The sequence below is a fragment of the Ziziphus jujuba genome, chromosome 7 (genome assembly GCF_031755915.1).
Source record: "Ziziphus jujuba cultivar Dongzao chromosome 7, ASM3175591v1".
NCBI lineage: Eukaryota > Viridiplantae > Streptophyta > Magnoliopsida > Rosales > Rhamnaceae > Ziziphus > Ziziphus jujuba.
Window position 1 is genome coordinate 10,568,961 of NC_083385.1, and position 25,655 is coordinate 10,594,615.

General features: G+C 33.1%; 3 protein-coding genes and 1 pseudogene across 5 annotated transcripts; 2 read left to right on the top strand and 2 right to left on the bottom strand.

The window, feature by feature from the left end:
* The first annotated feature begins 225 nt into the window (after positions 1-225).
* LOC107424822 (probable NAD(P)H dehydrogenase (quinone) FQR1-like 2) lies at positions 226-3,017 on the top strand. The gene is made up of 2 exons (XM_016034697.4): positions 226-1,121; positions 2,540-3,017. Exons 1-2 carry the CDS (start codon positions 577-579, stop codon positions 2,766-2,768), a joined length of 774 nt encoding a protein of 257 aa, XP_015890183.1. The 5' UTR covers positions 226-576; the 3' UTR covers positions 2,769-3,017.
* An 882-nt stretch (positions 3,018-3,899) lies between these two features.
* On the top strand, positions 3,900-10,846 carry LOC107424858 (aminopeptidase P1). Of its 3 annotated transcripts, none has more exons than XM_060819028.1 (17): positions 3,900-4,068; positions 4,454-4,517; positions 4,718-4,857; positions 5,226-5,510; positions 5,633-5,755; positions 6,012-6,272; positions 6,870-6,956; positions 7,099-7,166; positions 7,409-7,475; positions 8,098-8,232; positions 8,405-8,485; positions 8,653-8,707; positions 8,815-8,919; positions 9,035-9,106; positions 9,510-9,634; positions 10,201-10,316; positions 10,472-10,846. In XM_060819028.1, the coding sequence occupies exons 1-17, from the start codon at positions 3,976-3,978 to the stop codon at positions 10,491-10,493; spliced, it is 1,899 nt and encodes a 632-aa protein (XP_060675011.1). In that variant the 5' UTR covers positions 3,900-3,975; the 3' UTR covers positions 10,494-10,846. The 3 variants fall into 3 exon arrangements, with proteins under 3 accessions (XP_060675011.1, XP_060675012.1, XP_015890227.1); XM_060819029.1 differs by having other exon boundaries at positions 10,201-10,282; XM_016034741.4 differs by lacking the exon at positions 10,201-10,316.
* Positions 10,847-18,457: 7,611 nt separating this feature from the next.
* LOC107424817 (anthocyanidin 3-O-glucosyltransferase 5) lies at positions 18,458-20,396 on the bottom strand. The gene has a single exon (XM_016034688.4). It carries the CDS (start codon positions 20,220-20,222, stop codon positions 18,780-18,782), a length of 1,443 nt encoding a protein of 480 aa, XP_015890174.3. The 5' UTR covers positions 20,223-20,396; the 3' UTR covers positions 18,458-18,779.
* Positions 20,397-23,126: 2,730 nt separating this feature from the next.
* LOC132804459 (anthocyanidin 3-O-glucosyltransferase 5-like) lies at positions 23,127-25,026 on the bottom strand (annotated as a pseudogene).
* Positions 25,027-25,655: the final 629 nt, after the last annotated feature.

Genomic DNA, 25,655 nt, shown 5'->3' on the forward strand with positions numbered 1-25,655 from the left:
GCCAATAACTTTAAAGGTCCGTCAAAATTTTCCTGTTTTTCCTCCCAATTCCGAAAGAGACAATTCAGGGATGCCTTCGCTTACAATTCCAAAACGGCCTTCCAAACCCATATACTCTAATCGGAAAAACAGCTTCACACGACGCCGTTTATTACTTTTCGAATATGGAACCTCCACGTGTCGTGTTATAAAACCAAATTACAAATCATCGAATTCACACGGCAGAACCAGTCCCGGAAGCTTGCGTAAGTTTGGCTTCCACTTCTACACTTCACTGAATTTCCTGATCCCTAAGTTCAAATTTGAAAACAAAATTTTGTCAAATTAGAAAACTCCCCAAACGTCAAAATGCAAATTCTTTGATTACCAAAATACAAAGCAAAAAAATACGAAGTAATTTTACTTATTTTTCTACATATTTAATTTTGACAATTTCCTCACATTTTTTCTTATTCATTTGAAGAAAAAATTTTAACAAGCAAGGTAATCCAAATTGCCGTGGATTCGTTTGTATAGACGCAATTCTATCCAGGTTTAGGTGTGTAGCTATCCTCATTAAGGAATTGGATATTCTTGATGGGGAAAGGTGGGGGCTGTGTTCCAAGCAAGAAGAAGGTTCCCTCCGGCGTCGCCGACGATGTCCAACGCGGTTCCAACAACGCGCCGATACCCGTCGAGGATAGGCCCAACGACGCCGTGTCGGATGCCGTACACGAGGCCGCTGCTTCTCATCCGGTTGTGAAGCTGAAGTTGTTCATAGTCTTCTACTCCATGTATGGCCACGTGGAAAGCTTGGCGAGGAGGATGAAGAAGGGCGTGGACGGAGTCGATGGGGTTGAGGCTGTGCTGTACAGAGTGCCGGAGACATTGCCGATTGGGGTGTTGCAGCAGATGAAGGCGCCGCCCAAGGACCCGGATATTCCGGAGATAACGACGGCGGAGTTGGCGGCCGCTGACGGCGTCTTGTTCGGTTTTCCGACCAGGTACGGCTGCATGGCGGCGCAGATGAAGGCATTTTTTGATTCGACGGGGCAATTGTGGAAGGAGCAGAAGCTTGCCGGTAAACCGGCCGGGTTCTTTGTCAGTACCGGTACGCAGGGGGGTGGCCAAGAGACCACTGCGTAAGACTTACTTTATCTCTCGCTGACTTACACATTGGTTTAGCTTTGGATTAGAATTTACAGTAATTAACTTTGAGCTGGCATGATTTTGCTGCTAATCTGTTTTATTTATTGCCTCTGTGGTGAACTTTAACTTATACTTGCAGATTAATAATTCTTTTTATCTTCATACTGCATTTTGCAAATTAAGAGCGTTTTTATTTCACTGATGTTTTGAGGTGGATCATATAGATCTTCAATCTTATAAGAAACAGAGAATGTGTGTTTGTTTATCCTATCTGTATGGATTGGAAGCATGTGTAGGATATGAAATTGGAGAGAGAATTGGGAGTCATGGCTAGGTGAAAAGCTTGGTAGAAATGGCCAAGTGGTAACCATATGGAAAACCTTTTGTATCCACCTCCATTCACATGAAATTGAAGGTCAATCTAAGCGTTGGAAAATGCATTAGTTGTTGGAGATAATACTTTAAAATGGATGGCTCCTAATGCTTCAGCTAGTTGTTTTAGAAGTAAAAATTTTAGGATTCAGTCATTCTATTGAGAGTGGATTTCAGTAAACTTTAAACTGGTAGATTTTTTCAATCAATAGGAGTGTCATACTATAGTGTATGGAGATTTAACGTCATATGACTGGCCTTGTGGTGTATATTCATCCTTTGAGCTCAAGGCCATCATCTGAAACAGGTCAAACTTCAAAAATAAATATAGGTTATGTTGGTTAACTTTGGATTAGAACTTGGAAGCAATTATATTTTTGAATGGAGGTTTCTAACTATTTGAACAGTGTCACACATTCGTCCCAATTGAAGACTTGAAGTCTAATAGTTAAATCATGATTGTATCCATGATGAGTGTTCTTATATACATGTTTTCTGGATTTCCTGTTTCAGTTTAGGATTGTTTCTGGAATTCATATATCATATTGTTTGATGCTCTCATCAAGTGCTATTTTGACACTTGTTTTTTTCACCCACTATTCCTCTAAATATTAGTTCCTTAGAGAAAAGATTTCCCCGAATTTCTTTTGCTCTACATACATCAGGAAGGTGTTTTAGAGCACCAATATTCAACTACAGACTTGCATTAGAAATGTTAAATTTTCTGCAACTATAACCTAACTCTTACGATAGATAATCATGAAAGACTCGTTTAGATGTATATGCTTCAAAACTTGAAGTGTTGAAGTGACTGGGGGTTTAATGTTGGTATCTCCCACTTTTTCATCTTCAAATGAGCAACGGATCAAATTTATAATAATTACCTCTACCAGTACTTTCTGTATGAAGTTGTTATGAAGGTTACAGACTGAAACTTTTTGTTATGTTAATTGCTAGTTCTTTATTGTGTTGCTTTTCAAAACTTGATTTTGAGAACTTAGAGATACATATATTTGAGACTTTTTGCCATTTGTTGCAGTTGGACGGCAATTACCCAGCTAGCACACCATGGAATGTTGTTTGTTCCTATCGGGTATACCTTTGGAGCCGGTATGTTTAAGATGGATTCTATACGAGGGGGCTCGCCATATGGTGCTGGTGTTTTTGCTGGCGATGGCACCAGAGAGCCCAGTGAAACAGAGTTGGCGCTCGCAGAGCATCAGGGCAAGTACATGGCCGCGGTTGTCAGGAAGCTTGTCCAAGCTTGATGATGGGATTGGGGAGCCTTGGCCTCACAGTATTTTCATATAAAAAAATTAATAAATTTTAGGTTAATAATATATTTTAATTAAGTTTAATATTCTTTGCTTTGCTTTGAATATAGTGATTGGTTGGATTGAAGACGACTCTTACGGCTATTACCCTTATTCAAAAGGATGTCTATAATTTTTTTTTTATTATTTTTTTTATGAAGGGATATCAATAATTAGAATGTGATACTTGAATTTTTATTTTTATTTTTAATTTTTTGTTCATTCCAAATTGAGAATTTGTACTTAAATGGCTTGAAGTAAAGAAGTTAAAAGGATTATGTACTTTGCAGGAAGAAGGGCTTAAAAGGTATGAAAAAATAAAAAAACAAAGGAACAAATTTTAGAAAGATTTATATAATCGATAAATTGATTAATTGATTTGTTAATGTAAAAGCATTTACAATGGAATTATGAATTATGAAAATATATGATGTATGTCAATAATAAATGTTAAGTTAATATGATATAAAGATTATTAAAATGAATGTTTATTTCTAAAGTTTTGGTGGTTGAACGTTATAAATTTTTTTAAAAACAATTTTTTTTTAAAAAAAATAAAATATATAATTAATTAATAGTTATAAGCTTTTAAATACATTATAAGAATGATTTCAAACTCTAAGCAATATCAATTTATATTGCACATAAAAAGCAATTTATTCCTTACCACAAATGCTCTGAGTAATTATAAAAATAAAAAAGATGCATTGAGATATATTTGTACAGAATTTATTCCTAAAGGTAAAACGCTAAGGAAAAGAAATTCGAGATGTTCTAAGTAAAAAAATATTTCTTACACAGTTTATTCTAAGCGTAAAACGCGTAGAATCACATCTCATGACGATTGACGACATGGCGTTCGTGTAACGCCGAGTTACAATTCTGTTTGACTATTTTATCCAGAAGAGTAAGTGAAACAGCAGTGGAATCGACAAACCAAAGCACAAGGTCAATCCCGTAAAAATAAATTACCGTATCACATTTCTCAATGAAAATGGGAAACATCCTATACGGAGACGTGAACGAGGCTACATACACACATATATATGTGTGTGTGTAATATATATATATATATATATGTATATATTCATCTACCCCTCCACTGAGAGATAGAGTAAAAGAGAGAGAGTCCAATTCTGAGTAAACTCGGAGAGAAAGCAAGATGGGAGACACTCTGGCTGAATTGAGGGCTTTAATGGCGTCTCACTCCCCGCCTCTCGATGCCTTAGTTGTACCTTCCGAAGATTATCACCAGGTTCTTATTAATCCTTCCTTCTTGATGAGTGAATTCCTCTGCGTTTTTTCTGCATTCTAATCTGCTTCTGTATAATTTATAATCATCTCAATTTTACATGTCATTCATTCTTCGATTAGCAACTTCTTCTTCTTCTTTTTTTCTATTTACTTTTTCCATGTTCAATAGTATACATCGTAAAATCGAAATAACTTGATTCTGATTTCTCAATTTCTCACTAAGCTTGATTGATTTTTTTTGGTTCTTTGTAACTTTTTTGTTTTTTTTGTTTTTTTTGTTTGTTTTTTTTTTTTTTGATTTTGTGATATGATTTTGTTGAGTCTGGCATTTCACTGATCTTTCAATGGCTGCTCTTATATGGTAATTTTTTGTATGTTGTTTGCAGAGTGAGTATGTATCTGCACGCGACAAGAGGCGTCAATTCGTTTCTGGATTCACTGGAAGCGCTGGTCCGTTTGATTTTACTGTATATTTGATACTATTTAAAATAGTTATTGTTCATATGGAATCGCCAGTTGTATAAATTCAGAATATATTTGACCATACCATCTAGGATGCTCTCAAGAGAGTGTGAACATGAAATATTGCAAATATTACACTTCAGTTTGTATACTAAATTTGTGTATCTGATATCTAAATCATCGAGCAGGTTTGGCACTCATAACAACAAATGAAGCACGGCTGTGGACGGACGGGCGTTACTTTTTGCAGGCTACACAAGAACTTAGTGATCAGTGGATACTAATGCGAATGGGAGAAGATCCCGCTGTAGATATCTGGATCGCAGATGTGAGTAACTGATTTAAGAAACCTTCCTACTGTTATATGGTTCTTGAGAATTTTGTATTGTATATTGGTGGATTACATCAATAATTGTTGAGTGTCCTATCCATTTCTTTTGTATGCTGCAAATTTTTTAATACTACATTTTTTTTTGAGTGTTCTTATGAATTTTTAAATTGTTCAAAGAGATTTTTGATTGTTTTGTTACCTGTTTTACTTCTCTGAACTAGTTGGAAGTTGCTTTTGTTTGATGCCATTTAAATTGTAAAAATAGGAAGATTGAAAGGTACAATTGCTATAGTAGTTTAAGTTTTTTATGGTAAATTTGCATATTCAAGTTGGCGTTTAATAAAAATTTTCTTTGTGATTATTAGAATCTGTCAGAAGATGCTGCTGTTGGTATTGATCCTTGGTGCATATCTATAGACACTGCACAGAAATGGGAGAATGCTTTTGTAAGGAAAGGACAGAAGTTGGTTCAGACTTCTACAAATTTGGTAGATGAAGTTTGGAAAAATCGGGCACCTGTAGAAACAAATCCTGTAATTGTACATCCAATGGAATTTTCTGGTCGTTCTGTAGCAGATAAGTTGAAGGATTTAAGAGAAAAGCTTATACAAGAGAAAGCTCGTGGCATAATTATTACAGCACTGGATGAGGTGGGTTTGTTTTGTCTGTTTCCTTTTCTCCTGGGGAATAATGCTGGATAAGATTGGAAATGCTTTTGATTATCTTTTCTTGATTTCTTGATGTAAATGTCAGTGTAATTTCCGCCATGCAGGTTGCTTGGCTGTATAATATTCGTGGGAGTGATGTCTCCTATTGCCCAGTTGTCCATGCATATGCTATAGTAACATCTAGCTCAGCTTTCTTTTATGTGGACAAGAGAAAGGTGTCATCAGAGGTCAGTTAGATCATATATCTCAATTTTCATCATCTTCTCTGGCTGGAATCAGTGGTGAATTAATAGACTCATGATGCCATATCTAACATAATATTGTATATTATATCAGTAGTAAACTAGTTACGCAGACAAGCTCTGCTGTTCTTTGTTTTATGAATGTTAATTTTATTCTATGATAGACTTTTAGATTGTAAATTAGAGTTGGATGAATTATTCTGAAAAAGAGACTTGTTTGAGAAATTTTTGTTGTATGCAGGTAAACCTTTACTTTGAGGAAAATGGGATTGAAGTCCGAGAGTATAGTGCGGTCAGCTCAGATGTCACCTTGCTTGCATCTAATAAGCTGAATTCTAAGAAGGCTGAGACAACAGGAAATGGCACAACTGAAGCAGAAGAAAATAATTATGACCTCATATGGGCTGACCCTGGTTCATGCTGCTATGCTTTGTATATAAAACTGAACTCTGATAAAGTCCTCCTGCAGCAGTCACCTTTGGCCCTTGCAAAGGCTCTAAAGGTAGCATTTATATTGATATTGGCGTGTTTATGAATGATTTGGTTAATGGTCGAATGTTGTGGGAGCTGGAATGAAGCTTTAATTGGATAAGAATTTAGATGTCATGATTGAGTAATGTAATCTGTGATGTAGGATTAATAGGGTAAATAGGGGAAAGTGGAGAGCAGAAAATTAGTGGAGATAGAATAATGTGAAAGATAGAGGAACAGGGGAGAACTGGATGGATGCTTGTATGTTCAGCCAGTAAAAGTATTAGTCATCAAAGTGTGAGAGAACAAGTATATAGTAGCCTAATTATTTAGTCAATTTTCAAAACAAAATAAGGCTGGCCCAACCCAAATTAGAGATAGCCCTCAAATAGTCAGACAGCCATTTATAACAAGGAAATTTAAAACTGTTTAAAAACTTGATATAATTAAACCTATGATTTTATCCAAGGATTTGACTTTTGTTCATTTTCCTGTGAAAACATGGCACATATAATTTTCTGTTTGCAATTTGATATCTTAGAATGAATAAATTTTCTGCAATCAATTTATTTGGTTTGAATTCTGATTTTTTCTTATTTTATTTACAACTGATAATTCAAAAACTTAGAACCCAGTGGAGTTGGAAGGTTTGAAGAAAGCACACATTCGGGATGGTGCTGCAGTGGTGCAATATCTTGTCTGGTTGGATAAGCAGGTAGTCCGTGAAACCTGTGGCATCTGTTTATTTCTTGGACAAGTAGTCAATATACCTTTGTTGGAGGAAAAGCTTTTTATAAAAACAATAGAACTGAAAAATAAAAAAATAAAAGATGTCTAAGCTTTTAGTGCATATACAGATGCAGGAGATATATGGGGCTTCTGGTTACTTCTTGGAGGGAGAGGAAGTGACTAAGAAAAAACAATTGTAAGTTCATTTTTAGTTTTTTGTTTTTTTAGGTTGTTTTGCAACATCTAACCTTTGATTGAATTACTTGTTGAGATGTATTGTGGCTTAAGTATTGCCTAAAATAGGAAAGTAAGAGGACATAAACCATATCAGACATGTTATCAGTACACAGCTTGTGTATATCTCTATGCGTCTACATGCAATGCTCTGCTTGTGCAGTTTCAATACACACTAATCAAATAATGATGCAATGATGGCAGGCAAACACTTAAACTAACAGAGGTGACTGCAAGCGATAAGCTGGAGAGTTTTCGTGCAGCAAAAGAGGTATCTGTGAACTTCAAATGAAAATTCTATGTGATAATATAACCTGTCTCTGACATTGTCATTTAAGTTGTATTGCATGGGCACAACCTGCTTCTGAAGCAAGCATGACATGCTATGCATGGCAAATTTAACCATATAAAGAGAAATAAAGTGTTTTCCACTTTCAAATGAACTTTGACATGGATATGCTAATTCCTACTTTAGTAACCACTTTCAAAAGCTAGCATGACATGCTATGCATGGCAAATTCCACCATATAAACAGAAATAAAGGGTTTTCCACTTTCAAATGAACTTTGACATGTGTTTGCTAATTCCTACTTTATCAACTACTTTCAAATGTACTTCTTAAAAAGTGATATAGTTGAAAATGTTGGGGTACTAGTTCCTCAAAACAGTTTTATGTTTGTTTCTTATCTTATTGGACCAAATAATGATGATTTTGATAGATTTTCTAGTTAGCATAGCATGGGTCTGATAAAAAATACTTTGAAAATTGAAGCTAATTTAATTATACATGACACATGGCAACTGAAATATAAATTCCGTAATACACTAAGAGGAATATGTTTTTCTTACAAAATTTATCATGATAGAAATATTCTTTTCTGTTATATCTGCAGCATTTTAGGGGCTTGAGTTTTCCTACTATTTCGTCAGTTGGTCCAAATGCGGCAATCATCCATTATGCGCCACAAGCAGAAGCTTGTGCTGAGCTTAATCCAGACAGCATATATCTTTTTGACTCAGGAGCGCAGGTTTGTTAGCTATAATTAACTATTATATGTACTTTGACTGGTAACAATTATGTATAAATTACAAACTGCATTCATGTACTTATTTTTATTATATATCTTAAATAGGTAGAGTGTGTTCTCTATTGATACTTTTTTAACTTATAAGTGGTTATCTTTATGGGCATTTATGCAGTATTTAGATGGAACAACTGATATAACAAGGACAGTTCATTTTGGAAAACCATCAGAACATGAGAAAGCATGCTATACTGCAGTAAGTGCTATTTCTTTTATGTACGTTTATAGGAATACGTACTTTGGTTTAGGTTCTAACTTCCCAAAAAGACTAATCTATTTTGTGTTTATTTTTTATTATCATTGTTATTATTATTATATTTTTTTCAAGTATTGCAAAGTAATTTGGTTTTCTTCATTTTGCAGGTCCTCAAGGGTCATATTGCCCTTGGGAATGCTCGATTTCCTAATGGAACCAATGGTATATTATTTTCTTTTTTAAAGTATGTATTTCATTTTAAATGAAATGTATTACCTATATTCTTGAAAGTTTGTATGATAGTAAGGTGCATGTTCTTTTTCCTACAGGTAATGCCCTAGACATTCTTGCTCGAGTTCCTTTATGGAAAAATGGCCTTGATTATCGGCATGGTACAGGCCATGGAATTGGGTCTTACCTTAATGTTCATGAAGGCAAGTGTGTTTTACTACTTCTTTTCTCTATTATTCGTGTTTTGATTTTAAGGCTATTGTAAGTTTTCATTCTTTTTCTTTTCCCCTTTTTAATTCATTTTTACACATTGAACAGGACCCCATTTAATTAGTTTCAGGCCACATGCTCGAAATGTACCACTACAATCTTCAATGACTGTAACAGACGGTTAGTATCTTGCTATTATAGTCTTTGATGATTGCCGAACAGTATCCTCTGTTAATAGTTCATGCCTGCTATTTCATAGCATCTCAGCTTCAGGTTTCACCAAAATTTAGGGAGTTATTCATGTTTTTGAAACTTGTTAATTGTTTGGTAGATTTAATCTTTGGCATTCTCAACTCTCTTCTGTTTAATTGGCAAAATATGTGGGATGATTGTCATTGCAGGCTATCAATTGCTCTTGTTTGAAATTGAAAAGATATGTGATAATTTTATAATTCATTTTCATTGGAATTCTAATCGTAGAACTGATAATTTTATTTTCATTGGAGTTCTAATTGTGGACTTCAAATTTCCTATTTTATTTTCATTGGAGTTCTAATTGTGGACTTCAAATTTCTTGTTTCAGAACCTGGTTACTATGAGGACGGGAGTTTTGGTATAAGGTTGGAGAATGTCCTTATAATCAAGGAAGCTGATACAAAATTTAATTTCGGTGACAAAGGTTACTTATCATTTGAGCATATAACATGGGTGAGTTTGCTATTTTTTTCCAGTACCGAGTCATAATAAGCTATTTCACGAGATTATGTTGATTATGTTGTGTGTCCCTGTAAATAAGTTCCATATAATATAAATGATTTTGCATTTTAAATCTTAGCGTTTTTCTCTTTCTTTCTTTGATTATTTTATTTTTCGTTTAGTTTCCATCGCATATTTATACAGTAATAATGAGGGATTTATAAATGAGCAATTGTGAGGAACAGCATTCATAGCCTTCAAATCTACATAATTTATTTATTTATTTATTTTTTATTTAGATGGCTGTGCTTCACAGTCCCTTTCTATAAATCTGTTACCGTATCAAAACCGCATATTTATGTATATTATCTTTTGGTTAGATTGTACTTTTGTGCACGAAAACCAAGAAAACCTAAATGCTTGGTAGAGTTTCAATATTTGTTTAGCATATCTGTCTTTTATCTCCACTTGACTAAATTTCATATACAGAGAGTTAATGAGACGTGTATTTTCTAATATTTAAAGCTAATAATAATAGCCAGTTTGTCATTATTTTAAGTTCAATGTTTTTGTCTCAGGCTCCATATCAGACAAAGTTGATCGATTTGAGCCTTTTAACACCTGAAGAATTGGGTTGGCTTAACGCTTACCATACCAAGTGTAGGGATATTTGTTTCAATATCCTAAATGCTTGGTAGAGTTTCAATATTTGTTTAGCATATCTGTCTTTTATCTCCACTTGACTAAATTTCATATACAGAGAGTTAATGAGACGTGTATTTTCTAATATTTAAAGCTAATAATAATAGCCAGTTTGTCATTATTTTAAGTTCAATGTTTTTGTCTCAGGCTCCATATCAGACAAAGTTGATCGATTTGAGCCTTTTAACACCTGAAGAATTGGGTTGGCTTAACGCTTACCATACCAAGTGTAGGGATATTCTGGCACCATATCTGGATGGATCTGAGAAGGCATGGCTAAAGAAAGCCACTGAACCTGTAAGCGCGTGACTTGTTCCCTGCATTTGAGTCTTGAAGGAGAAGATAAAGAAGTTGATGGGCTTGTTTATTGTGCACGACGCACGTATATATTGGCTGCTTGTTATTTACTTCCTCTTGGATTAACGTATTATGGTGCTTTTTTCTGGATTTTAGGATTTTTAATTTGCTTGAAGCTGTCTTCTTATTGGATTGGTGTTTCGTATAGGATTTTTAACATTGGCATCTCGTGGTGCTTTTAAATACAAAAATAACTAAAAAGATTATTGAACTTACAAAAAATAAAAATAAAATAAAATCTTTAACTTGGAAGGCAAAAAGAATTAAAGTTATATAGTCCAGCAATCAAGCTTATAAAAGATTTTCCTCTGCATGTAGGTTTATTTTATCCAATAAATTGGATTCTACATCTTCATTATAGAGTTAAATAAAAGAAAATTGCAAAATTTAATAATAATAATAATAATAAAAATGGAATAATATTATTATTATTCCATTATTATTATTATTATTATTAGGGGACGAACTGTTGCACCTTGAATTATATCATTTTTGACATTTTTGCATCCGAAATGTGCAAGATCTTACACTGTTGCTCCTTCCGATTTCTGTCAAAACTTAAACTGATTAATCACACGCTCTGCATGAAAAATTAAAACATGAGCGATAAATGTCTTTTTTCACTTCCTTCCCCTCTTCCTCAGTCCCCACGCAACTCGCAGAAGCAACATTCTTACCAGCGTCAAACGATTCATTTACAGTCTTCGAGCACAAAGAAGATGAAGGGCCGCTTCAAGCCCAAGCCCGATCCCGCACATTTTTGTTTTTATCCTTTCTTTTTAGATTTTTTAAATTTACCCTCAATAAAAACAAAAAATTACTTTGTTTTCGTTTCCCCTTCTTCCGAGACAGCTCACAATCCCATTGTAAAAAGCCCGCAAGGGTCTTCCTTTCCTATCTTCATCTGAGGAGGAAATTGGCTCGGATTGGTGGCACCTACGAAAATATTAGTGTTGAAGGTTTTCCTATGACAAAGCCTTCATGGAGGAACTTTTGAGTATGCAGAGCTTGCGGCTGCTACTGGAGAAGTCGGTGGAGATAGGCTGTCGAGGAGGGAATTGTCGTCAGCGGCGGCGGAGAGGGGAAGGGGATGGGGAGAAAGAGGGGATAAGGAAGAGGAAGAGGAAGAGGAAGCAAAATGAAAACAGTAATTATAAATTGCTTTCCAAATAATTTAAAGAAAAAAAAAAAAAAACAAAAAACAAAAGCAAAGAATGGAGAACTTAAAAAGAGACTGAAAAGAGCGACTTTGGATTTTTATAAATATATTTTGGTTTGAGCGGTTTCTTTGTCTGGTCGGCAATCTGAGGTGGAGGCTACAATAAACTTGAACACAATGAATCAAGCTCCCGACGCATGGCATCTCTCATTCTCATGTGCCAGATGTCTTCAAAACAATTGCCTGAAGAAATGGGGAGGCATAGCCGAAAATGTGAAGAGACTTAGTGAGAAGCAGGGGAATGGAAAGAGTGGTGAGAAGAAGAAGAAGAGGAGGAAGGAGCAAGGAGTTTGTTGTAGACTTGCTCGCCGACCAGGAAAAATGTTGAGAAGAAGAATAGTTTTTGATCTTGGTTTTTCTTTTTCCTGATTTTATTTAAAAAAAGAAGGTAATTTAGGAAAATTAACAAATAAATGGGTGAAACAAAACATATGTAAATGTAGTGGATAATTTTTTTAAAATAGGTATATTGGATTAAATTCCCCTGATTATTCTCTTTACCGAGCTAGTCCCATTGGCCCTTGGCTAATTGGTTTTGGTGTAGTTTTTATTTATTTATTTATTTTTTGGGTAATGGATCGGAATTGGTGGCCATTTATGAGCTATGTGCTGGAATAGAACAGAGATGGGTAAAAATTATTCAGATTTTTTGATTCTTTAGTATTTAAGTTTTATCATGAATATAAAGCTTTTGCCTTTTAAGAAGTCAACATTGTGAAAGATCCAACTTCTCGAACTCCTAATTCGATTGGGTATTGAAGCAATTCAGTTTTATATGAGCTTTTAGTGCGTTAAAATGCGTTTGAGAATCTTGTTACAGCGGTTATAAATGCGATAATTTTACCAAATAGCCCTGTGTGGGAAATCCATGGATGCATGAATTATATAGCATACTGAATTATTTTATTTTTGTGGGCTAGTGTGGCTGGGCCCCAGGCTCCCCTCCCCAAGACTCAACCCCATACACAGGCGTGGATTGTCGTGGGGCTCTGCCACTGAGCTGCCACTCGAATCTATAGCATACTGAATTTGACTATTACCGAAAAATGTAGAAATATTTAGTCTTTTTTCCCCCCAAATAATGTAATTCGCATATTGTATTAAGTATACAATTTTAAATTAGGGGTCTCTCCCTCTCTTAGATCAGTCTTAATCTTTCCTTCTCGGTCTGTTTAAGATGGAGGTGCTCCCTCTTTCTCTCTCTCAGTCCCTCTTTCCTAAATCCAAGAAGTGGAAAAAGACACCTTTTGCCCCTGTTTTAATCTCGGGTGCAAAACAGATGATTAATTTGTTTCTATTTTAACAGAAAATGCAACAAAGACTAATAATGCAAGCCTTTGCATTACAGACAAAATCCTTTATTATTGTTGTTGGACAGTCTATTAAAATATTTATCAAATGGGTTATTTTTCAATTCATATTTAATTATATTTATTTATTAAAAACTTCATTTAATGTATGTTCACATCGTTATAAATTGTTTTGATATTTCTAACATCACTAATTAAAGACTAGACAAGGAAAGAAATAAATTGCTTTGAAATTAGAAGGAAAAAACAGACATTTGACTAGTTCAATTCTAAAGGTCGGGGCCGGCTCAACCTGCTTGAAGGCCTAAGGGAATGATAGAAAACGCCATAATTATTATTATTATTTAAAAAATATATATATATATATATATATATATATATATTTTTATATATAATATATTTCTTTTGGCATTAAATTACTAGTTAAATTTTAGAATTCTTTTTTTTTTTTTTTTTTTGAAAGAGAATTCTGTTTATCGCATGTAGGGAAACGAATTAATGTAGAAGTGTCGAATGTATATTGAATAAGAGAAAATAATGCCAATTTTATTAGCCTATATATTTATCAAAAGAAAAATTTATTAATGATTGGATATGTTTATAGATATAAATGCTTTGATTGGTTCTAATATAAAAGCTTAGAGAAATTAATAAATTTCTAAAAATGTCTCTATATTTCCAAAAAATCAAAATTTATTTTTACCTATTTTTATTTTCTAATTCTATAATTATCTATCCCATCTGACTAGTTCCAGGTTCGAGTCCAGGCAACCCATTCTATTAGGTAATTTTTGTAGGGTTTTTCTTTCATTGTGCGTCTTAGGCGATTGCCTCATTTATTTTACTTTTAGAATATCTTCAATAAAAATGTAAATTGTCAAAATATATATTGATAATATGGATATATATATATTTTTCAAATACTCTTCAATGATAATGCTTAGAATAAATGTCAATTTAATATAAACACTGTTAAAGTGAGTGTTTATTCTAGAAACTCTATTAGATATTATAAATTTTTTTCAAATAATTTTTCTTAAAGAATTAACTATTTAAAAATTAATAAAATATATTGTTAATTAATAGACAAAAATAGCTAATATGCACGTTACAATTAAAAAAAAAATCAAATTAAATATATATTTATGTCACATAATTCAAAGATTATCAATTTTTATATTAGATCAGTAGAAGCAATCTACGTTAACCATTAAAACATGCTTTAAGCTGCCGTTGAGGTCTGAACATCCTGTGATCATCTGTCCCCTTGAACTTGCACCCTTCTACGTTCAACCAATAAGTTGTTTTGCATGCCATTTTCAAAAATTTAAGGTTAATCGATCTTTCTCTTTACTCTCTGTTAAAACCATTTTATTTTTCATTAGAGTGGTAATCACTAACATCTCAAAATGGTATGACTTATCACTAATGTTTTATAGAATATTTTTCGCTCATCTCAGAGCAATAAAACAGTTATATAGTATTCATTTTGGGGCTTCTGTGCTTTTTCCGTGTCTTTACTAGCAAATAATTATCGATTAAAATCCAATTTAAGAGTAGAATAATCAAAGCAAGAACTTTAAACGTGGCCGTAACCACAACCATAATTATTTTGACTTTTTGCCACATTGAATTTTCTAGTCCCAAAAGCCGAGATTTCTTTCAGCAACGGCCTTTCTTTTTGTTAGAAACCGCTTAATTGTGGCAATATTGGATGAAACCCACCCCCAGATCGGCACCTTTGACCTTTAATGATCGGAATTATTATTATTTTAATTTTCGAATCTGGGTTATATTCTATATTCGTAATCAACAACTCATACTCTATCCTAGACAAATGACAGCTTGTTGTTTGACCCAAATTCAGAACAGGTTTTTGAGGGATAGGGAGCGTAGTTGACATTAGAAAGCAAGGTAAACTATCGATAAATATTATAAAAACACTAGTTAATGGACAACACGAAAGCCAAGTTAATATGACAAATTAGTTTTTTTTTTTTATAATTTAATTTTAAAAAAATGACATGTCAACCATTTATTGGCTGGACAGGGAAAGGTCAGGTTCAAAAACGACAGAATCTTAACTCAGTGGAAAGGAACTCTAAATGCTTTGCAGTCTAATATTATATGAAAGGATTTTATTTTATTTTATTTTATTGCTAAGATAATTTGATAGGATTTTAGTTATATACTTTTATAAACTTCAAATATACCATCTGTCTGTCGGTTCAATCGGGCCTCAGGCCATTGTGCACCTGATGCATGCAATTCATTGGCTCTAAGCACTGAATGTATATCTGTGACGGATTAAAAATCCAACCACGTACAACTGTCAACGCAATATGACATTCTTTTGAATCCCTTCTATACATGATATATGTATATTTTAAATATCATACATTTTTATTGAAGAATAAATCATAGAATATAAATTTGGGCCCCACCAATTTGTGTGTCCCTCTCCCAACTTTAGGCCTTAGCAACCAAAATATCTCTCTGCTGACTCAGCTGCAACGGCTAGCCTACAACAAAATCCTGGTCCTGCTACTACCAGCCTCTCCCAAACGAAACGTAAAATCTTTAGGACTCCCGCTATTCGCTTTTCCAGCCTCTACCAAACTACTGTTGTGGGGTTCAAAAAGTGCTGCTTTCCAGTTCCTCCATCTTTAATCAATGGTCGTGTGCATGTGCGGTCAGTACAAGAAGTTAGAACACGGCTTTTGAAAGTTGGATCAGGATGCGACTAATTAGTGCTTATTTTTGGAATAAATCACACCAAATGGAGATTTGTATATAAAGACTTATACGCAATGTCTTTCTATTTAACCCATTATTCTACTACTCGTACGTGTCTGGGGTCTTTGTGTCAACAACGTAAATATATTATTCCTTCGTTTTAGCCATCGGGCTTATGTGGGTCAAAAAAGAATGACATCATAATGATGACTTGTGCATATACTACATAATGATGCATAATACGTGGCACCTCTTCCTTTAGAGTGAGAATTAATTTTCTTTTGACTCCATTTTCATTTATTAGCGCAGTGAAAAGGTGATTATTCTTTTTTTTTTTTAAATTAAATTTTGATGGAAAGTGAGAGGGGATACTAAATGAAGACTTTCAAAGGCTGTGTGCCACGGTTGTACACAAGTTCTTTTCCTTTCAAAAGCGTCCATGTAGTTCCAAAGAAAAATCATTTAATGAGAAAAAATAAGGTGAAGGGCAAATATATTAATACAAAATGTCATTATACATATTTCAACGCTGTGGGAATGTACAGATATAACATTTTTTTTACAGAAAAATGGGGATGGATATTGATTTTTTTTTTTTTGTATTAATTTATGCGAAGTTATTTCAACAAAGCTGACACGACTGAGATATTTTAAAATCCAGCATTTAATTAATTGCACTAACCTTATAATTATGGCTATGTAATTTGGTGGCCAAGCACAATATTAACATGGTATCGACCAAGGTTTGGAAAATCAAAATTTTCGTGATTTTTTTAGAGTATGCAAATAAAATTTAAGTCGCAAAACTGACAATTTTTTTAATTTCATCGAAATTTCTATGAAATTTTTTATTAAAATATCCAAATCAAATATTGAATAATTTGATTAAAAATTTATTTAAAAAATCTAAAATTTAATTGAAATTTTAAAAATATTTGTGAAATTTATTTATTTTTAAATTTTTTATCAAAAAAATTTTATAAATATTATTGATATTTAATAATTTTTTTACCAAATTAACTTTATTGATAGAATTTATTACATTTTCATCATCTTTTAATATTTAATAATCTAAATAAAAGAAAATAAATTGAAAATTAAATAATTTTCATATGTTCTATTCATTAATAAATTATATATATTTTATATGAAAATGATTTATTAGAATATTATAATTACAAGTTATTGGTTGACTACATAAAAATAAAAAATAATAATATAAAAATACAATATTATATAGAATTTGTGTTGGTGATATTTAAATTAATAATATTAAACAAATAAGAATAAAAAATATGATGTAATATACTATACTAAATAATAAGAACAACCAAATTAATACAATATCTATATAGTTGGTATATTAACAATTAAAAAAATTACTAATAAAATATATATTTTAATAATTATTTTTTATATTTCATATTTCAAAATAAAAATGATTAACTTTTAAACTATATAAACGTTTTATATAATATTAAAATGATATTTATATAATGTAATGTGACTATAATAATTATTTTATATATTTTAATTAATAAATAATTTTATCAAATATATATTTTTTATATTTTTATTAATAATAATTTATTTATAATTATTACCATTTATAATATGTTTTTAATAATATAATATTTATTTAATATTTTATATTTTATAATTAATTGATTAAATTAATTAATTTTAAAATTTCAATAAAAATTCTGATTTTTAAAATAACTTTAAACAAATTTTTATTATATTTTTATTTATATTCAATATTTTTTAATTTTTATATGAAAATTTTTATATTTTAATCTCCTTTTCTATTCATCAACCTGTAAGAAGACTACCATAGCCCAAAAAAAAAAAAAAAAAAAAAATTTAAGAAGATTTAAAGCACGGAAATCGAGGCGTTTTAAATAAAAAGGGGCCCGCACCACATGCCGCACTACCAGATCCGAAGGGGGCGTCTTGCTGGTACAATGCAATTATTATTTTTTTTTTTAACTGCTCTTTCTCTCTTTTTATTTTTTCCTTTTCTTTTATTTATTTATTTTTCAAAAGCACCTCTATTTCTTTTTCTTTTTTGTTTTTTATTTCTTTTTCCCTTTAGCCTTCTTTTTCTTTTTTATTTATATTTATATTTATTTTTCTTGCTTAATAATAAAATCAATAATGAATAACTATAAAAGATTTTACTTAGATATTTTTAATTTTCAATTTTTGTAATATTAAGCTTTCCAATAATCATTTTAATGATTAATATTATTTAACTTGATAATGTAAATACTACCATGAATGACTTAAAATAACTCAATTTGATATATTATGAGTAATAAAATTATTTTTAAAAATTAAAATCAATTTAATCTATTTTGAAGAATGTAATTATTTACAAAACTAAATGAATAAAGGGAAAAGATCAATTTTTATACTTTTAATAATGTAAACACTTAAGAAAAATAAATAACTAATAATAGAAATCAATTTTATTTTGTCAAAATTAATTTTCCTAATGAAAATTTATAGTACAGTGCAACCATATATATATAATACAATACCATCCAGTTTAATACAATATAACAAAATTAATATTATACAATCTTTACTACCAAATGAATCTATAAGCCAACCACCACATTTCGAATAATAGAAAAGAAAAAAAATTATCTATAAGAGATAATGATCGGAAACGTGAAAGAACTAATAGCAATCCACCAAATTTCAGGCATTCTCTTTAACCTCAAAAACTTCAGCAAGCAGCGTGAAAAACAACAACAACAAAAAATTTATTTATAAGAAGACATTCATGATTGGAAACCCCGCAGAACTAATAGCAATCCACCAAATTTCAGGCATTCTGTTGAACCTCACAAACTTCAGCAAATAGCGACAGTGCACGATGAGATGAATCACCTTTGGACAAAGCTTTCTCTGCACTTCGTTTTAACTCCTTCACTTTAGCCCTTATTCCAAATCCTTCTTCATCCACCATTATCTTCCTCACCAGCTTCGCTATTTCATCCCTCCCAACTAATTTCTTCGACGGCAATGCCTCGGGTCCCACCGCCACGCCGAGCTCTTCCCTAAGCAAAGTGGCATTCATTCTCTGCTCTGCATACAGTGGCCATGTAATCATCGGCACTCCATTTGTGATACTCTCGAGTGTTGAATTCCAACCGCAGTGACTCAAAAACCCACCCACAGATGGGTGGCTGAGGATGTCCACCTGAGGAGCCCAAACCGGAACCAGCAGGCCCATTTCACGGGTTCGGTCCACGAATCCTTCCGGTAGGTAATTCGACGGACCATCATCATCAGCTCCCGTCCCTGAGGTGAAAAAAGCCGCGTCTCTATTTGTCACGGTGGGTGTGCGCACTACCCAAACGAATCTCTGCTGGCTCAATTCTATACCCCAAGCCACCTCATTCATTTGCTCGTACGACAATGTCCCACCGCTTCCGAATGAAACAAACAACACCGATTCATGAGGTTGTTTCTCTAGCCATCCAAACAGTTGCTTGTTAGTTCGCGAACTTGGTGATCCGACCGGCCTCGTTAATGGTCCAACCGGATAAATTGGATGGTTTTTGGCTAAACCTCCGAGAAGCTTCACGTCTCTCAGTGCTGCGAGTGCTTGAGGCTGTAATTCTTCCCATGTATTTACCAAAATGCCATCCGCTTTCGGGAATTCGATCCCTATGCGTAGGTATTCACTGTATTGCTGATCGGTTCGGTCCAACATCGGATCCACCACTACTTCGGGTTTTACCGGTCTGCAACCCGGAACACGAAACGACTCCGTTTGCTCTACATACTCTCCTTCGACCAACTTATCCAGAGTCGGAACATATAAAGTCAGAGCCAGAAACCAGGCGTTGGAAGCCATGTAAACGTACTTCGGAATCCCCAATTCATTGGCGATTTCTAAAGATTCAGTCCCGAAAAGGTCGTCGATGAGTAAAGTCGGTGGCAGCTTCATGGCGGAGATGGCGGACCGGAGGGCCGGTTTGGATTCGCGCATCATTACAGAGATCACGGTAACGACAGCGGCACCGGGATGGATGAGGCCTGAGATGTCAACCGGAGGCAGTTCGACGATGTCGCAGAATGGTGAAGTCATGGAGGATCTGAGAACTTCCCACTCACCGCCGGAAGTATGAGAAGCGACGACGAAGATGGTGACGGTAAAGTTGTGCTGGGTGACGAGGAGTTTACCGAGTTGGAGTACGGGGATAAGATGGCCCATACCTGGGCTTGAGAGGAGAGCTGCGTGTGGTTTAGAGCTCTGCATGCTTTCAACCAAAGACCCGATAAGAAAAGGACAGGAAATAAATAATGAAATGGAAATGTGTTTTAAGTGGGTAGCAATATGTCTATCTATAATGAGCCCTTTTTATGTTTATTTGATGAACCGCCTTCAATGCCTCTGTCTTGAAGAACACACACACACACACATATATATATATTATGCTTCAATGATTCCGTTATTATTATATTAGAAGTTTGTTTATCAATGGAATTTCTGTTCTTTTTTTATTTACAAAAAATAGAGTATCTTATCTTTTTTTCCATTTTTTTTTTCCCGGTTATGATCGAATTTCTTATCTTGAGGATATGAGCTGTCTTAATTGATATTATTTTTTTCAAAAAATATGATATAATTTTTACAAACATAGATGATATGATATGTACATAATGTTTTGTTATTTGAATAAGAGGTTTCAAATTTTGATTTTAACCCCAAAAAAAATAAAGAATTGAAAAAAGAAATGACGTGCGATCTATTTGAAGTGGATAGCTAGTTAAATAATTTGATACGATATAAAACAAAATATTTTTGTATTGATGACAGTTTGGTGATTGTTGATGGAAATAATTTTGTAAAATGTAATAGAAAATTAGTATAACCATCTATAATTGCTGGTTAGGATATGCGCAGTAGGATAAAGTGATTTGGTTCATTACTTTATGTAATACATATATAAAAAGAAAAATCATAATCCGTAAATGAGGTATCATGGTTATCTTTTATCCTTTTATTTTTTGTCTCTATCTATATTGATACGAGTTTGAGTTTTGTGATCATCAGTGGCAATCATTTGTTTATCTAGCAGATTTTAATTGAAAATATTTATTTCTATTATTTTTTATATTCAGATTTTAAATGTGAATCATTAATAATAATCATTTTAATTATTATCATATAAATTCTATTATTATTAGTGACCGTTAACCAATAATAATAAATAGTAATTTTTATTGATAATTGATACAATGTCATATCATTTAAAAACATTAATAAAGAACTAAAATAAATTAAATGAATTTTTTAAAGATCAAGTGTTGGTTGGAATAGGCCAAGGGTATCATGTGACTCTTTTTTATTTTATTTTTTAATTTTCAATGATAGTAGCTAGCTTGGTAAGGTATTTTGTTTGAGCAATGTTAGAGATACCAAAAAAAAAAAAAAAAAAATTTACAAGATGTCTACCAAATGTCGGGTGTTAATATTCTATTAATTAACAAATTATTATACTTAGTTATGTATAAGTGAACCTTTGAAGGGATAAATGCAAACCAATCAATTATTTATATCTAGCACTTGATACACATTTTGATATATTTATTTGGTATATATAAATTATTGATTTTATTTATTAGAAGCATATTTAATGATTTTATGGATTGTTATGTATCATAGAGTTTGGAAGGAGTTGATATATCAATTTAATGATCAATTTTAAATTATTTTAATTTGTCTAATATTAACGTGGCATTTCTAACATATCTGGCTAATTAATTTATTTTTTATGTGGCAAAAGGAATTTTAATAATCTACAAAGTCATTGTAGATGTTGTTATTAGAGATCGCATAAGAGATTATTTGCATATTGGTTATCCAAAAAGGACTCTTACCCTTTTATTGAATATCAAGGTAAGTAGTATAAAAATGAGGGGTTTTTTTTTTTTTTTTTAATAGTAGTAATTTTTAATAATAATATAATTTTTTGGATTTTTTTTTAAGTGGTCTTTTACAGTTGTAGAAGACGGCGGACAGACTAAGCCTCTGTTTAGCAGGATTTTTTTTTTTATTTAAAAACTCTACTTTGAGGATCAAAAGTTTTTTTATCAAAAAATAAATATATTTGACAAAAGTTAATAAGTACTTATAGACCAAAAAATAAGTTTTTAAAACTGTTTTAGAGATGTCCAAATTTTGAGCTTCTTTAAAAAAAAAAAATTTTATAAAAATTTAATAAAAATTTAATATAGCTTAATGAGCATTTAATGCAGTTTTTTTATTTACAACAAAACACTTATTAGTTTTTTAATAAAAATTCTTTTTCACAAACATCTATTATACAAATCTCTACAAACTATAGCTCTATTTTATCAGTTATACCAAACGGATCCTAAGTTATTAATATCAATAATAGGTACAAGAATATCTATTAAATTTGGTTATCAAATAAAATATTTAATTAATTAATTAATTTATTTGTTTAAATGTTAACTTATCAATATTTAAATTATATTAATATTTAATTAATAATATATTGATAAATGTTTTTGAACAATTTAATACCTATGTTGCTATTGAATACTCTTTTCTTATAAACTTTATATAGGTGTTTGAAAATTGGGTGATAAGTGGTAATTCAACAATTAAAAGACCTCTTTCATTTACTCTTTTATTTTCTCTTTCTATAATCCAATGACATGTGATAATTAGCAAATTAATAACCAAGATTTATTCTTTAGTTTTTATTTATTTATTTATTTATTTTGTCACTCAGAAAAAAACTTTAAGAATTTTAATGTTTATAGTTCGAAGTCATCGTCACATTACGCTGGGCATTAGATAACTTGGGTTTCTGTATCAAGGCGGCCCAAACAGATAGATGAATGAGCTCATTGAAAGGATCATCAAATCATTGGGCCCAGCTACGAGTCTTCCAACCACAATGGGCGTGGCCTGTGTCTATCAAACAACAAAACTTCAGGCTTGAACCTATCAACGCTGATGTTTTATCCAATGATCCCATTTTCCCTTTCTTTTTTATTTTATTTTTTATTGCTACCTTTTTTATTTTTATTTTTTCCAAGAAAACTTTTATATTATATTTTCTTGCTGAGAAATAATTTCTTAATTCAAAAGTCACAGGCTCACGGCTTATACGGTGGGGACTAAAAAGTTTCCAATTGCCATTCCCTAAGAAATATCTTCATTCAAACATCTTTGAAGACAAAACCCCAACTTTTATGCAACTTTGTCCACGTTCCAGGACTTTTCGTTGCAAGATTCCAGATTATATATTTCTCAAACTGGGTATTTCGATTACAATCTCGACCTCGAGCAATATTCTAGCCTTCTAACCTTTCAGAGTTGGAATATTTTTTTTTTTTTTTTTAGCCTCACATTTATTGCTAGACATGCATGATCGAAAACGTACGTTCCTTGTCCAAGAAGGAATCAGTAAATTTCCTTGTTTACATCCACCAAATTGACAAAATCATATATATATATATATATATATATGTATATACACTTGCAATTTCATGCTTTACGCTTAAACCACACAACTTTTTAGCCGATTGGGACAGTGCATGAGAAGAGGAATCGTCTTCAGCCAAAGCTTTCACAGCTCCCTGTTTTAGGTCCTTCAATTTAGCCCTAATTGCAACCCTTCTTGCTCCACCATTATCCTTCTCACCATCTTCGCTATCTCTCCCTCCCCAATACCACTTTCTTCGACGACATCGTCAACGCCTCTGACATGATGGCCACGTGGAGGTGCTCCTTCAGCAATGCCGCATATTCATCCTCTGCTCAGCGTACAATGGCCATCCGATCATCGGGACTCCGTTGGTGATGCTTTCTAATACTGAATTCCAACCGCAATGACTCTAGAACCCACCAACAGATGGATGGTTCAAGATGTCCATTTGCGGTCCCCATTTTAGAATCAACAGCCCCACTTTGTGGGTCCCCTGATGAATCCTTCTGGAAGGTAATCGAACGAAGGTTGATCACCTCCATTTGCTGAGTCGAAAAAAGCCTCGTCTCCAGTCGTTACGGTGGGTTGGCCTGCTATCCAAACGAATCTCTGCCGGCTCAATTCCAAACCCCAAGCGACTTCGTTTATTTGCTTGTAAGACTGTGTCGCAACACTCCCAAACGACACCAAAACCACGGATTGGCAAGGTTGTTCGTCAAGCCAACGAAACAGCTGGTCCGTCGAACTCGAACTCAAACTACTTGTTGAACGACATCGACGACGACAGATCTCGTTAGCGGTCCAACATGATAAACAGGCAGTTTCTTATCAAAAAGGTTTTCATTATCTCTAAGAGCCGCAAGTGTCGAAGGTTCAAGCCCTTCCCATGTATTTACCAGAATGTCATCGGCTTTTGGGACCTCCATCGCGATACGTAGGCACTCGCTGTATTGCTGATCACTTCGATCCAGCGATGGAGTAGGCACTGCATGGGGTTTTAGGGTTTTGCAACCGGGTATACTTAAACGGCTCCGTTAGATCTCCATAACCTCCCTTTACAACCTTATCTAGGGTTGGAATGTATGGTGAACGAAAGAAACCAAGCATTTGAAGTCGGAATAAAAGTACTTGGGAATGCCAAGTTCATCTCCCAATTCCAATGCTAATTCGGTGCCGAAGAAGTCGTCGATGAGTAAAGTTGGTGGTTGGTTCATGGTTCATCGAAGAGATAGTCGATCGAAGGACCAGTTTGATTTCTCGCATGGTTATCGCTATCTGCGTGACGACCGCGTAATCGTGGTGAACTTTCTCCGAGATATCCACCGGTACTGGTAGATCGATGATGTTGCAGAGGTGTCGATTAATCATGAAGGACCTTACAATTTGGCTTTCACCGGGGGTTGAAGCTTGAGAAGCGACGGCGAAGATGGTAACGGTGAAGTTGTGATTGATAACGAGGCGTTTTCCGAGCTCTAGCATGGGGATGAGATGGCCCATGCCTGGGCTGCAGACTAGTGTTGCATTTGGTTTTTTTTGAGCTCTGCATTGTATTTTGTTCAACTTCGGGAAAATCAAAGCAATCAATTGTAGATTGATTGTTTATTTATTTATTTGCTTAAAAAAATAGAGATTTTGGGTTGAATAGTATAGTATATGCAAACGCTAGCTGATGCATTGAACTTAATATTTATTTATACAAGTGTTCTTTCACAAAAAAAAAATAAAAATAAAAAAAATCAAAGAAGTAAATTAAAATTCAAGTATAGGTAGGTCGTAGTACTCAAATCTTTCAGATTACGTGGCTGTATCTGGATGCATATACGTGGGATATTTTTGTTCATCCTATATTCATTTCCTTTTTTTTTTTTTTTTTCCTTCTTTTTTTTTTTCTTTTGGGACAGGTACCTAATATTCATTTCGTGCGAAGTCTGGTTTGCCAGATGTGTATATAAATGAGGCATTTTTTTGGTTGCTTTATAGTTCTTTATTTGTCGGATTAAAGACCGAACCTTAAAAATAGTACGTTTTATTAGACGGTTGGATATGGGGTAGCTCAAAATGGTCTTGACAAATAAAATAAGAATTTCTGCTGCTACCCTCCAATACAAATTTTAGACACATTCTGAGCTTATTTGTACTGCTCATCCAATTTTCATTGCCTGTTCTATTAATTAAAAATATAATTACGAAAAGTTATTTCAAAGTTAATTTGAGCGCTGGCACGG

Bases quoted from the DNA above. Each gene is read 5' to 3' on its own strand.
- LOC107424822 (XM_016034697.4), top strand. From the start codon at position 577: ATGGGGAAAGGTGGGGGCTGTGTTCCAAGCAAGAAGAAGGTTCCCTCC. The intron at 1,122-2,539 runs GTAAGACTTACT...CATTTGTTGCAG, and splicing joins GGTGGCCAAGAGACCACTGC to TTGGACGGCAATTACCCAGC.
- LOC107424858 (XM_016034741.4), top strand. From the start codon at position 3,976: ATGGGAGACACTCTGGCTGAATTGAGGGCTTTAATGGCGTCTCACTCC. The intron at 5,511-5,632 runs GTGGGTTTGTTT...TCCGCCATGCAG, and splicing joins TTATTACAGCACTGGATGAG to GTTGCTTGGCTGTATAATAT. The intron at 7,476-8,097 runs GTATCTGTGAAC...TTATATCTGCAG, and splicing joins GTTTTCGTGCAGCAAAAGAG to CATTTTAGGGGCTTGAGTTT.
- LOC107424817 (XM_016034688.4), bottom strand. From the start codon at position 20,222: ATGCAGAGCTCTAAACCACACGCAGCTCTCCTCTCAAGCCCAGGTATG.